We start from the raw sequence: 13,195 nt of genomic DNA, 5'->3' as shown, positions 1-13,195 counted from the left end.
GAACCAGTCTGTTTTCCTTTCCACTACAACATGGTAGCTAAGAAATAAAAAGAATACCACTTACACATACAGAAGTTATATTCTGATATTTCATAGTTTCAAAAAATAAATTGGAGAAATGTTTTAATGTAATTTACAAGAAGCCTAGAAATAAGAAAGCATTAATAGTAATCATGTCCCTACCACCTTTACCCTCCAATGTCTAACTGCTATGAACTTAGAAGCAGCAGAGAATTTTGGGCATTATTAATGCTAGGAAAAACTGCTACACTAAAAATCACTTTAGTCTGAAGGGAATATATAAAAAGAATGCTGAACTAGAAAATTTAGGTAGTCAAATTGGCTTTTTTTTTGGGGGGGGGGGGAGGCAATTGGGGTTAAGTAACTTGCCCAGGGTCACACAGCTAGTAAGTGTGTCAAGTGTCTGAAGCCGCATTTGAACTCAGGTCCTCCTGAACACAGGGCCCCGTGCTCTATCTATTGCGCCGCCTAGCTGCCCCCAAATTGGCTTTTAAGCAAGCTCTCATCTTTAACTATTTCTCCCTCTTGCTTCCAGGGTAAAGGTCTTCCTCATTTTGTTTCTGATTTGTAGATAAGGAGGACTTCAACTGCTGGGAACCATTTATGCCAAATGAAGGGAAAATTGACAAGATTTGCTTCGACTACCATTCAGTCCTGATTCTGATATAACATTAGCAAAAAAGAACAAGCAGAATGGTCAAAGCAAGAAATCACTGGAGACAGGCAAAAACACAGAAGAGTCACTGGTCTGATCTATAAGAAAATATTAACTACCGATTTGGGTGTGCTGTTACTTTATTATAAAAGTTTATTATATTTATAATTATTATAAAATATAAAAGGGGGAAGACTGCCTTAATTTCCATTTTCAAAATTTTGAAAACCTAACCACTTAAAGTTATCTGAGTACAAACTTTCCCTGTTTTCAATCACTATTTCATCAAATCCTTCAAATTTTTACAAAGAATTATCTTCTACCATTATTAAAATACAGCCACCTATGGGCAAGCACAACACTGCGGATGACAGCTAAGGATGTAAACGCTCCTCAGAAGTTTATGATAAGAAATGAAGCCAATTCAATGTGGAGATGTTTTCCCATGACTACTCATGAATAACATATTGAATTGCTTGAGTTCTTGAGAGTGGGGAGGTGGGAAGGGAGGGAAGAGAAATTGGAACAAAGTTTTAAAAAGTTGATGTCAAAATTTGCGTTTACATTTAATTTAGAAAATAAAATTCTAAACAGAAAAAGAAAAAAAGAAATGAAGCCAATTTAAACACCTGGAAATACCTGGATTAACATGAACAGACCTCCCACAACAACCAGTTCCCACTTATGACTACAGGACTGCTTTATAAACAAGTAATTAGCAGCCCAATTTTACATTTAACCTAAAATAATGGTGTAAAACCTGTCAGTAGTTTGCAATTTGTAACAGTAAAACATTGATAAATTCTGACAGTTGAAGTGAAATTTTCCCTAAAAAGGTGCAACATTCTTTGATTCTGGCACAGGAATAAAATGGGTTACATCCAGAAGGGATTAAGATAAAAGAGTAGAGAGACATGGAAGCACCCATCTAAGACTGATAAGACCGTACCCCAAAAGGTACATACGGTGTAAGACAAAGTACAAGGATGCATTGTACCCTCTATCACACAATCGTGTTGGTATATGAAGTATGTGCCAAAGTATGTGTGAGCTCACAGGTCTTAAAGACTGAAAAGCACGATCTAGTTCAGGGGTTAGTCCAAGGGTTCTTAACATTTGGAGGGGTGGGGAAGAAAAATAAAATATATAGCATTCCAAAGCAAACAGATTAGATTGAAATAGTTTTCAAATTATCAGTTAGTTCCCAGACCCCCTAGGTCAAGAACTCCTGATTTAGCCAAACCCCATCATTTTACAAATGAAAGCTGTGACCCAGAAAGACTTAGTGATTTGCTCAAGATTAGAAAAGGTAAAATAACAGACAAAATTTGAACCCTGGTCCCCAGACTCCAAATTTAATTAGGTACCATATCAGGTATATGAAAAAACTTCATTAATAACATATTACTTAAAATGGCATTTGCATAAAGCCTTTAATTGTCAAGTATTAGGCTAGGAGGTTGAGACCTAGGATCTGTTGTTAGTTCTCCCACTGCTAAGCTTGCGTGATCTTGGGAAAATCATTTGGGCTTAACCTCATCAGTAAAATGAAGAAATTGGAAAATATAATCTATAGTCTGATACGGTTTCATAAAAAATAATAAATTTTGAGGTCTTGCTTATATACAGAGGTCCACCAGAGGTACCTCTTGGCCAACTAATATTTATGTCATCACCATGTGCCGTCGTCTGTTGGTAAGAGGCTTGCTAATGCTATTTCTTAAGCTACACTTAGTTACTCAGACTACACACGAAGTTAAAATTTTTAACTTTTAATTGATTCTTGTCCTCTTATCGATAAGAACCTGACCAACTACGAAATGAGATCTCTAAATATACATCATTTTAATCACTTCAATTCACAGCCCTGACATCTGAATAATTACAAGACTGCATTTATATAATTTAGTGACGCTGTGACAACTGCCTCTAAAGATGAATTCTACCTACTAAGTGAAACACATGGGTTACAACAAATCCCCAAACCAGCTTAGCCTCAAGCTGGATAAGATCAAGATGACATGCCAAAACTTCAAATGTCTATTATTTCATTATGTTTGGCTCTGGGAATAATATCATGCAGTTCAATAGCCAGCCACCACGAACTGATCTATTCATGACTTCTGTCACATTGGCAAAGAGTCAATTACTTTGGAAACCAAAACTTAGAAGTCAACGGCCTGATTTAAATAGTTGTACCTGCTCATATTATCCTACCTCTACCTCTAGCAAAAGGAAAAAAGGGTATCTATTTAAGCAATATTTAAAAGCTATTTTACAGCAGCTTTAAAAGAACATAGCCCAGAGATAAGCCTCTAAACAAGATTTCTTTAAGCAAAGGAGGAGTAAAAAAAAAATCATTCACAAATCAGAAACAAAGCACTTGTTCCCAAAGAATTACTCCTACAATCTGTTCAAAATTTCATATTATGACTTAATATTTAAAAAAAATTACTAGAGGGGAAGATGGCTTAAAAGTTGAAGCAAAGGATGTCATTGTTAAATCAGTTACTAGCCTTCAGACTTGGCTCGGCACTCACCAATCTTAATATTAACATTAGTCAGGACCCATAAAGTCACAGGTATATTTTAAATGGGTTGTCAGTGCTGATAAACTTAAATGAATAGAAACTGCAACCTTTTAAGTGAGAAACTGCAACCTTTTATGTGCCTAAGGAAACCTAATCTTGATCCAATCAGATAAGATACAGCAAAGCAATCTGCTTATTAGTCACAGAAGGTAAAACTGGTCTTTAACGCTAATTCTGCATAACAATTACAATTGTCAGTCACCTACCAAAGATTTCAAAACCTATTCCCCAGCACTGCTCTCCCAACCCCTAACCCCCAAAAGGCTCCCATTCAAAGCCTACCATGCCCCTACAATCAGAAATGCCCCCCCCCCCGCCGAAATAGGAGTTCCTCGGTGGAAAGGGTCCGGAAAAGTAAGGAGGGTATTCTCGGTACCGTACCTGCGTGTGGGATTCGTGGAGTCTGTGCTCGGCGGAGAGATGGTGCCGGAGGAGGAGGGCTCTCTTGTAGTTTCGAGTCCCCCTCGAAAGCTCATCGTGGCCCACCACGGGCAAGTCCCCACTGCCCCCATCCTCCGGAGTCTTTTGGCACCAGGAGCAAGACATGAGGCCAGTGTCCTGGCAATACTGCAGCCAGGAAAACTCCTTCAGCCAGGAGGTTTGGAAAGAACAGTGCAGCTTCTGCAGGAGGGACTTGGGCCGGGCCAGCGGGAAGTGCTGGACGCTCTCTCCTTCCCCGGCTCCCACGCTGCTGCCCTCCGCCTCGTCCCCCCCATCGCCTCCCGACCGCCTGCTGCTGCTGCAGCTGCCGCCTTCCGCCCCGCTGCCGTCGCCCAGACTCGCCCCCTCCTCCTCGTCCTCGCTGCTGTCGCTCAGGGACGCCCCGTCCTGCACCAACTCTTTCCCCTCCAGCACATCCAGCTCGAGATCCTCGTCCGCCGTCCCCCGCCCATTGAAGTGCCTCGGGGGCCACGCCGAGGCCTCTGCGCTGCCGCCGCTGCCATTGTTACTGAGACCCCCGCCACCGCCTCCACGGAAGGCCAGAGTCCGGCGGTTCCTCTCGGCGAACATGGGGCCCCCGGCGCCGCCGCCGCCGCCACCGCCCAGCGAGGCGGGGCCGCCCCCGTCCTGCGCGAGAAGCAGGTCCTTCCCTTCTTCGGCGGCGGCGGCGGCGGCGGCAGGAGCAGGAGCGGCCGCGGCGGCGGCCGTGGCGGCGGCCTCCAGGTCTTCGGGTTCCAGGCCCTCCAGTTCCACTTCCTCGTCCGCCCCCCGCCCATTGAGCTGCTGTTGCTGCCGCGGCTGTTGCTGTGGCGGCCAGGCCGAGGCCTCCCCGCCGCCCCCGTTATTGTTCGTGGAGGAGCCGCCGCCGCCGCCGCCGCCGCTGGCGGTGACCAACCCGCCTCCTCGGAACGCCAGCGTCCTGCGGTTCATCTCAGCGAACATGGCGCGCGCCGCCGCAGCCGCCCGGTGCCCCCGGCTCGCGCCCGGTCTCGAGCTCCGTCTCGCGCTCGCTCCGTGCCCCCGTCTCGCGCGCTCCCTCACTTTACTCCCCCCCCCTCCTCTTCCTCCTCCTCCTCCTCCTCCTCCTCCCCCGCCCCCCACCCACCCACCCACCCACCCCCTACCCCCGCCCCTCACGCCCGGGTCTCGCGCTCCTCTTCTCTCCCCCCTCCCTTCCCTCCGGTCTCGCGCTCACGGTCCCTCTCACGCGTCTGGCGCTCGCCTGGCTTCTTCCTTGGGCCGTTCTCCTCCGCCCCCCTCCGTGGCGATTTCGAAAAGCGCTTCGCGGGAAAGGTTAGGGGGCGGGGGGAGGTGGCGGAGGCAGCGGCGGCGACGGCGGCGGCGACGGTGGCGGTGGCGGCGGCGGTGGAGGAGGAGGCAGTCGGAGGTACGTGGGGCCTTCAAAGTTGAGAGGCGGAGAGTAGAGAGACCCTCCCCTGCCCCCTTCGGAAGGCCAGCGAAAAGAGAGAGCCTTCTCCCGGGGCGCACGAGTCCGCACTCCGCCGCCAGCCTCCGGAGTCGAGAGGACCCGCGGCGCGCCGGGCGGCCGGCTTCCACCATATAAAAAACCGACAATGAACCCGGCGGAGCGTTTCCGTCCGACCAGGCCCTGGCGGAGGTCGAATGGCAAATGAACAACGGACTGTGCGCCCACAATGCACCGGGGTAGCAGTAACCGCTGGAGGGGGAGAGGGTGGGGGCCGGGCTGGGGAGGGGGGCTGGGCTTGGGGGTGGGGGGGGCGCCAGGGGAACGGGAAAGGGGCTGGGCTGGGCCTGTGGGGGGGAGCGGAAAGGAAGCCGGACCCGAGGGTGGGGGGGTGGGGTGGGGGCGGGGGTGGAGGAGGTGAGTGGGGCGTGGGAGGTGTCAACCAAGAAGGTGAGAGGATTATTGGGGGCTTGGAGCGAAGGGGGCCTGGTCTGAGGGAAGAGGAGAAAGGCCGGGCCGGGCGCGAGGAACAGCTGGCGAGTGTCAGGTTATGGTGCGTTTCCTCCAGCCCACTCGCACCTCCGCACCCCCGGCTCGCCTGCCTGCATGTCCATTTCTCCTTTTCTTGAACCACTAGCTAATAACCCACGGAAGAAGTGTTTTGAAAATAATCTCCGCGTAGGGAGCCGAGTTATCCTGCCTTTGGCATTGGGTCCGTGGAGGATGGGAGTACCCCAAGTAACTGAACTTATTTTCGGCCTTTGACAAAGGCTAGACCGGGCGATGCGTTTGGAGTGAGATGATTGCACCATGGACACCTCCTTCTCTGATGCATTGTGTCTGTGTGTCTGCGTGTGAGGGAGTGAGGGAGGCAGCACCCCGGGCCCAAGGCAATAATCATTTCACAGAAATGCACCGCCCCGAGTGTCTTATTGCTGTGATGAAATGGAAATTTAAATAAAAGGTCGAACACGTGCGTTCACTGGGAAGTATTGACATGGGTGTTACATCACCAGCAGCCAATCAGATAACTCCAGTTGTGTTTATACTTCTACAACCACCTTGTGAGTATTACAGTATGTCATAACGTTATAAATATTAGGCAGGGTTTTCCCCGGAGTGGGGAGGAGTCAGCTTATACGGTCTTAGTGTGTGGCACAGACGATTGTGCATTTAAGATAAGAGTCTTCATTTTAAAAAAATAACCGCTTGAATAGTTTCATTTTACAGTGTCAGAAGTAATTAGAGGGACAAATTTGAGATGAAAATAAAGCTGCCTTAATATAATCTTAGAAAAGGTTTTCTGACTTTTACTCACTTGAGGATGGCCTTTATCGTAGGTAAAAGTGCCTGTGTATCTTAAATGATGCTTAGTGTTTATTAAATTGAACTTTGATGTTTTTAAATGTGAACTCATTAATTTTGCAAAACTTTTTCAAGTAAAGTTATTATTTCAAATATGGAGTTCGATCGCTTTTGTTTTTTTCAACTATTTCAAAATCAATGTTGAGTCTTCTTCCTTACATTGATGTAGAGACCATCCCCACCCCCATTAATACAGTTCCTGCAATCCTGCAATTCTTCTGAAGTGCTATGTAATTAAGAGTCTTGACTGGGGGTACTAAGAGGTTAAATGACTTGCCCTGGGTCATATAGCTAGTAGGTTTCAGAGTTGAGACTTGAACCTAGGTTTTTTCTGGCCATTTGCCTTTCTGTAAGTAATATGCTGGGGTGAAAAAAGTTTGTAAAAATTAAGTGACTATTTGAAAATTTTAAGCATTTTATGATTTTGTGAGATTCTGGTTCTGATTGCTAGGTTACATTTTTGCAATTTAGCATTTTGTATTCTCATTATAAAATAAAAATACTACCTTCTATCACCTATGGGTTATTGAAGTAATTATGAAACCTTAGAAAATATACCATAAATCTAGTTAATTTGCTTAAATATTAAAATGATTTTCTGAAAGGAAATTTTACTAATTATTTTAATATTTTTAAATCAGTGTAACATTTTTATTTACTTCATTGGCTTAGGGAGTCATCTACTAAAACAATTTCCATTTAACACAATGTAGTTTCAAGTAGAATGTTTAAAATTATCTCTCCTGAACATTTAACTTTTAACAAAACCAGTTCTGCTTTGTATATTAATCATGTAAAGATGACAGTACTCACCACTGGTAAAATGAGTTTTGTGGGTTTTGCCCAGTGATGTAGGTTAGTTGATTCAGTTGTGATATCCACATTATTACTTGGCTCACCTGGTGGCTAACAATAGAGATACCCAGTCTGGTTAAGAGTTTAATTTGTGGCCCTGAAAATAAGGGGTTTTGTTTTTTTCCCCTCTGAATTAGTTAACTGGTCTTTAAAATTAACCCTTTGGCATTATCACCATGTTCTAGAAATAAGCTGTCCACTTTAGGAATATCTGGTATGTTTCCATTATTTTAGATGAACAACCTATTTAGCATATTAATAGTGCATTACTTTTTTCTTAAGTTGATCCTTTTTTTCCCCCCAAATCACAGCATTTTGCAAAGAAATAGTTTCATCATACTAAAGGAAAAAAGTGACAGAAGTAACTTTTCCAGGGTCAGGGTATTAAGTTTTGATTTTGCATTCAGTGCTTTCAATATTGAATTATTCCTTTTGTTCAAAGCAAAAAAATTAAGACTTTATTTTCATCTTCTATGATGTTTGTCTGGGATGGTAAAAGCACCCAAAATTTGATGTGTACCACACTTGCAAATATACCAGGAAGTGACTTTTTGACAGTTTATATGTTTTTGTAACATGCACATTGCCTTCTACCTAGTATCATACTTAAACTTGGATATTTTAGCTAGTGATAAATGATTATCCAGTTGATACAACATGTGGCTTTATCATATTGTGAAATCCCTGAATCCTTAACAGACAGACCTAAAATACTTTGTCAGTTGTTTGCATAGAGATCCAGAAAGGATGATAGAAATGGGGGAGGCGGGATGACATGATGACATGATATACTCAGTTTCTTCTAGTGAGAGAAATCTGGTAAGCAAAAGGGGATCCCCTGTTCTCTAAGTGGGCACACAGGAATTTCCCCACCCTTTCCAAATTCCTACTAACAGAGATCCTCTCTTCTAACCCTTAAAAGCATTTCCTATTGGGGTTCTACCAGATTAAGGAAATTCCCATTCTACTGGGGAACCCCAGGAAGATGGGAGAGCCCCATTTTAGATCTAGATACAAACCACTGAACCCCACTAAAGAGATATAGATAGCCTCAGTAGTTAAGGTTCATTAGATATTTATTCTTGCTTACGGCATCTTCTTAAATTTGAGTATATTTTGTGGGATAGCTGTTACTCCAATGCTCTGTAGTTTATATTCATTACTCACTTGTTTCTGTGTACATTTTGACCTGTAAACCTTTTGGAACTAGATCAGTGACTTTAAATTTTAAGCCCCCTAAAGTCCATTCTTGTGTTTTCCTATTACCACCTTGCTTCTTTAGTGAAATAGACACCCTAGAAACAAGCTTAATTGAATCAGACACTGATTTTTTTTCCATACTTAATGCTTTTAGGGTTTTTTTCTTCTATGATAAGCTTAGAGGGCACAGGATGGTATAGAAAGAAAATCCCATAAAAGTCCTTCAGTGTTTTGAGATTACAAATTGAAAATCAAAGTAGTTAAGAACAACAAAAAGGCAAAGCCTAATAATAATGGTTTGTATTTTTATAACATTTTATAGATCTTCAAATAGTTCTTTCATGTATATCATTTGTTCCTTATAACCCTCTGAGATAGAGCAATTTTAATTCTCATTTTTAAAAGAGGAAACTGAAACTCAGAGTATAAACTATTTAGTCCACAGGAGCAATTTGGTTTAAGTGGCAGACTCAAATCTGTGTATCACTGTATGTGAAACCAGTAAAGTTCGTGTGGTTAGCACAGTGCTTGCGACATAGTAGGCACTTAGTTTATTGATTCTTTATTAATTTAGTATGGCTACGCAATATTTAAATCTTACTGTTTATAATACGCTTGGATTTTTTTCCTCCTCCCTCTTGCCTTGCAGTATATTAAAATGGAGTTAGAAACGTTTAATACCTTAAAAGTATTTGCCTGAAACAAATGATGAAGACGGGTTGGGGGTCTGTATTGCCATAGTCAGTTGGGTACCAAAATATATTGGACTACCCTTTATGGTCTCTAAGGCATCAAAACCATTCATCTTCCCCTAATGATGGCTTCCCCTAATTTGCTGTCCTCAGCTGATCTTCCAGTTGACTATTTAAAGCTGCCATAGGTCACCTTGACCCTGCCCCACAATTGCTCAGAATCGGCCGTAGCTGTAGTGGTTAGACCCAAGTTCCACTGTTGATCTTCCCTTGATGATACCAGATGATCTAAATCGAACATGGACCTGAAAATTGTCCAGGTGCTGTATAACACAGAAAGAAAAGCCGGTCGTTAACTGCTGGCTTCCCCATTTCAGAGACAACACAGTGACTTTGTCCATGGAATTGCTTGCTTTTAACCTGCCTGCTTAAGATGATGTTCTTTGTTGGGAAATTTGGCATTTTAAAATTTTTTGATTGACGGTTTTTTCCTTGCTCTCTTTAAGCTACTGAATTAAAATTTGTGCTAAATTTCTGAAAAAAAAAATGTATATAATTCTTTTGGGGGACCAGACTTGTGAACTCATTGGCATAGAGAGAAACACCCACTACCAACCAGTAAAGATCTTGCGATTGCTATGCAACTTTCAGTCTTGAGAGTTACCTGGAGACACAGATTAGTTGATTTACCCAGGGTCACACAGCTAGTGTATGTCAGAGCAGGACTTGTACCTACATCACCTGCCTCCCAGGCCAGCTTTCTCACTTGCTAAGGTGCCTCTCATTATGATAATTAAAATATATTCGTAATACTTTGTTACTAATGTCTTTCTGAGCCACTTAAAGTGAATTACTGACATTATTTAATTCCCACAACAACCATATGAATTACATAAGGGGTGGCTATTATCTTCATTTAACAAATTAGGAAACAGAAGCACAGTCAGGTTATGTTAAATGACTTGCCTAAGGTCATTAAATGAGTCAGAAGTAGAAGTAGTACATAGGGCTCCAGGTTGCCATTCCAGTGCATGATGCACTAATATAAATTGCCTTAGCAATTAAATTTTATATTATCCATTTTAAAATGTTGCATAATACATAGTTACATGATATATTTCAAACTGCAGAATATCTGAATGTATATTCCTGATTTTCTAAAAACAGCAATGCCAATTTTAGCATCTTAGGGTGAAATTTTTTCTAGATCATAATTTAATACACTTACAAAAGCTATGAAACTGTTTTTCAGTTCATGTTACTGGTCTTTTGTCAAGTGCCGAAGGATCATCTGTTTATCATCCTACAGTATGAGAATTCCAGGTGTCATTGTTTCAAGCTTCATGCTTCACCTAAATTTTGCCTTTATTCCCTACCTTTAATACATATTAATTTTGAGAAAACTCAGCTATGAAAGATAAAATTTTTGGATTGATTCTAGAATTGAAGGAGGCTGTCTTCCAAGATTTTGTGTTCCATTCATAATCATCAGATTACAGATTTAGAATTGGAAGGCACCTCTAAGGTTGTGGGAGTGAATGAACTAATTCACATTAAGCTACTCAGACACTAAAAGGTAATTTTATTTATTATATTTTACAGGAACTCTACAAAAGCTTTACATCCGTGATTATGAAACTAAAAGTAGGAAGCCCCCTCAATCAACTCTACCTCCACATTTTTTACATCCATCCCCATTTCTCAACCCACTCAGCATTCTCATTTCCCTTATCACCTGTTGTTTGGACCATTGTAATAGCCTTCTATCTGGTCTCTCTACCTCCAGTTTCTCCTTTTTTCCCCCTAGCCTATCCTTTACATAGCTGCCCAAATAATCTCCTTAATAATAAATGCTTAATAATGTCCCTAGCCTGTTCTAAAACCTTCAGTGCCCCACCCCTTCCCCACCCCCTTTGCCCTGCCTTTCTGGCCTTCACAACACTTTCTTCTACACAGTTTGTTGCATATTAATTTTCATATATGTTCTTCATTAAGCACACACAGATTAATAAAACATAAACCAGAATATTATTTGCATCATAAAAGGACTTATAAAACATATCTTTCAATCACAAGCTCCCTTAGTATATTTAAACTATTGTTCTCTTTACATATAACTTTTACATCTGAATTTTGGCTTAAAAAAGCAACTTCACAAGTTCAAGGTAAGAGAAGTATGGGGCTAAATGGTGCAACTGAAAAAGATCTCATGGTTTTAGTGGACTGCCAACCCAATACAAGTTAAGAATGTGAAATATAATCCAAAAAAGATACTGTAGTCTTGGGCTGCATTGAGACAGGCATAATATCAAAGAATATGGAGGTAAGGGTGCTGCTGTGCTCTGCTGGGGTCAGGCTTCAGCTGGAGTACTGTGGTCAGTTCTGCTTGACACATTTTAGGAATCTAGATAACTTTTAGAGAAAGACAACTAGGTTGGTAATGGGGCCATTAGTTCATGCCATAAGGAATACTTTAAGAAAGTAAGAGTGGTTAGCCTGGGAAAGAAAAGGCTTGAGGAAGGGGGACATGATAGCTTTATTCTCTGTTTCAGAAAGAACAGGATATTGTTACACTTATGCCTATATAGTCTACAAAGATCTGCTTTAATTCTATTCAACAAACATTTAATAAGCTTCTTGTGCTGTTTGGCACAAGACTAGAACTAGGTACAATGGGTAGGAGTTGCAAAGAGGCAATTTTAGCTTGAATGTAGGGGAAAACTTCCTAAACACTAGAGCTAGCCAATATTAGGCCATTTTCCTTGATGCAAGTAGTGAGTCTGCTCAATGGAGGCCTTCAAAGATTGGATGATCGCTTTTCAGAACTTTTCAGGTTTGAGTTAAAGTGCTCCACAATCTAACCTCAGAATAAAATAAAACTCTTCAGTCTGACATTTAACCCTTCTTCAATCTGGACTCCTTCCCTGGCTCACTACCCTCCAATAGAATATTAGCTCTTCCAAGTTTCATGGGATTGTAAATTTACAGCTAAAAAGAACTTTGAGAAGCCATCTAGTCCAATCCCTTTCAGTTTACAGTGGAGGAACTGCGGCTGCAAAAGGTTAAGTTATTTGCCCAAAATCAAACAGGTAATAATAAGCAGAGCTGAGATTCAGGGATTGTTTTAATTTCGTATAACTTGAGTACTTAGCATACTTTTTTGCACTAGAAGAAAAGTAATATTTGTTGAATAGAAATACATCTTTGTAGAGTGTCAAATCATTTGAAAGAAATATCTATATATGTATGTATGTATGCTTAGCCATGGTATTAAGGGAAGAGTAAAGAATTTTAATTAGTAAAGTCTAGGGGCTATGAGGATGTATTTTTAAATCTCCAGTTCTTTAAGCAGGACTATTCAGTAATTTCCTAATCTATTAATGGTTTTTGTGCAAGTTTTAAAATACTGTGAAATCACAGTATTAAGTTAAAACATTTTGGGATTTCAGTTTCTGCTCTCTGGTTAACCACTATCACATGACTTTGCTCATTGATTTATTCTCTGATAGTAGACAAAGTGGAAATTGAATTAACCTCTTCCTTGTATGTAAATCCTTTCTATGCTAAAAATTTTCATTTTATAGGCAACTATAAAGTAGGAGAAACATAATAGATATTTGATGTTTAGATTTTCATTAAACTTTATTTTATAAAATCACATATAACAAAATCTTTTAAATTTATTTTAGTGGGTCTACTGTAAATATTTAGTCTGTGGCTGCTTAGCTCACTTAGTTAAAGCACTGTGCTAATGAGGCCAAGGTCATGGGTTTTATTCTCCCTGTGGGTGAGTTAACTTTGCTTTGTTCCATAGCTGGGGCCCTAACCCTCACCAGCTGTCTCACAAATGTAAACTCTTGACCATAAATAGGACCACGTGTGAAATGTGAAAGGACCAATAGGATGACTGTGCCATAGAGACTATGCAGAATCATTTCAAACGGAAATT

General features: G+C 41.6%; 1 protein-coding gene across 1 annotated transcript in view; it reads right to left on the bottom strand.

Annotated features, from left to right (window-relative positions):
• ZBTB10 (zinc finger and BTB domain containing 10) overlaps window positions 1-4,788 on the bottom strand; it is a 55,796-nt gene extending 51,008 nt beyond the window's left edge. The window contains exon 1 of the mRNA XM_043975797.1: window positions 3,649-4,788. Within this exon, the coding sequence (XP_043831732.1) occupies window positions 3,649-4,650 (1,002 nt within the window). The 5' untranslated portion in view covers window positions 4,651-4,788. The remainder of the gene's footprint in view (window positions 1-3,648) is intronic.
• Between the last annotated feature and the right edge of the window lie 8,407 nt (window positions 4,789-13,195).

This window comes from Dromiciops gliroides, chromosome 1 (genome assembly GCF_019393635.1).
Source record: "Dromiciops gliroides isolate mDroGli1 chromosome 1, mDroGli1.pri, whole genome shotgun sequence".
In the NCBI taxonomy this organism is placed as follows: Eukaryota; Metazoa; Chordata; class Mammalia; order Microbiotheria; family Microbiotheriidae; genus Dromiciops; species Dromiciops gliroides.
Note: the sequence above shows the minus strand (reverse complement) of the source record. Positions and strands in the feature narration are given on the sequence as shown.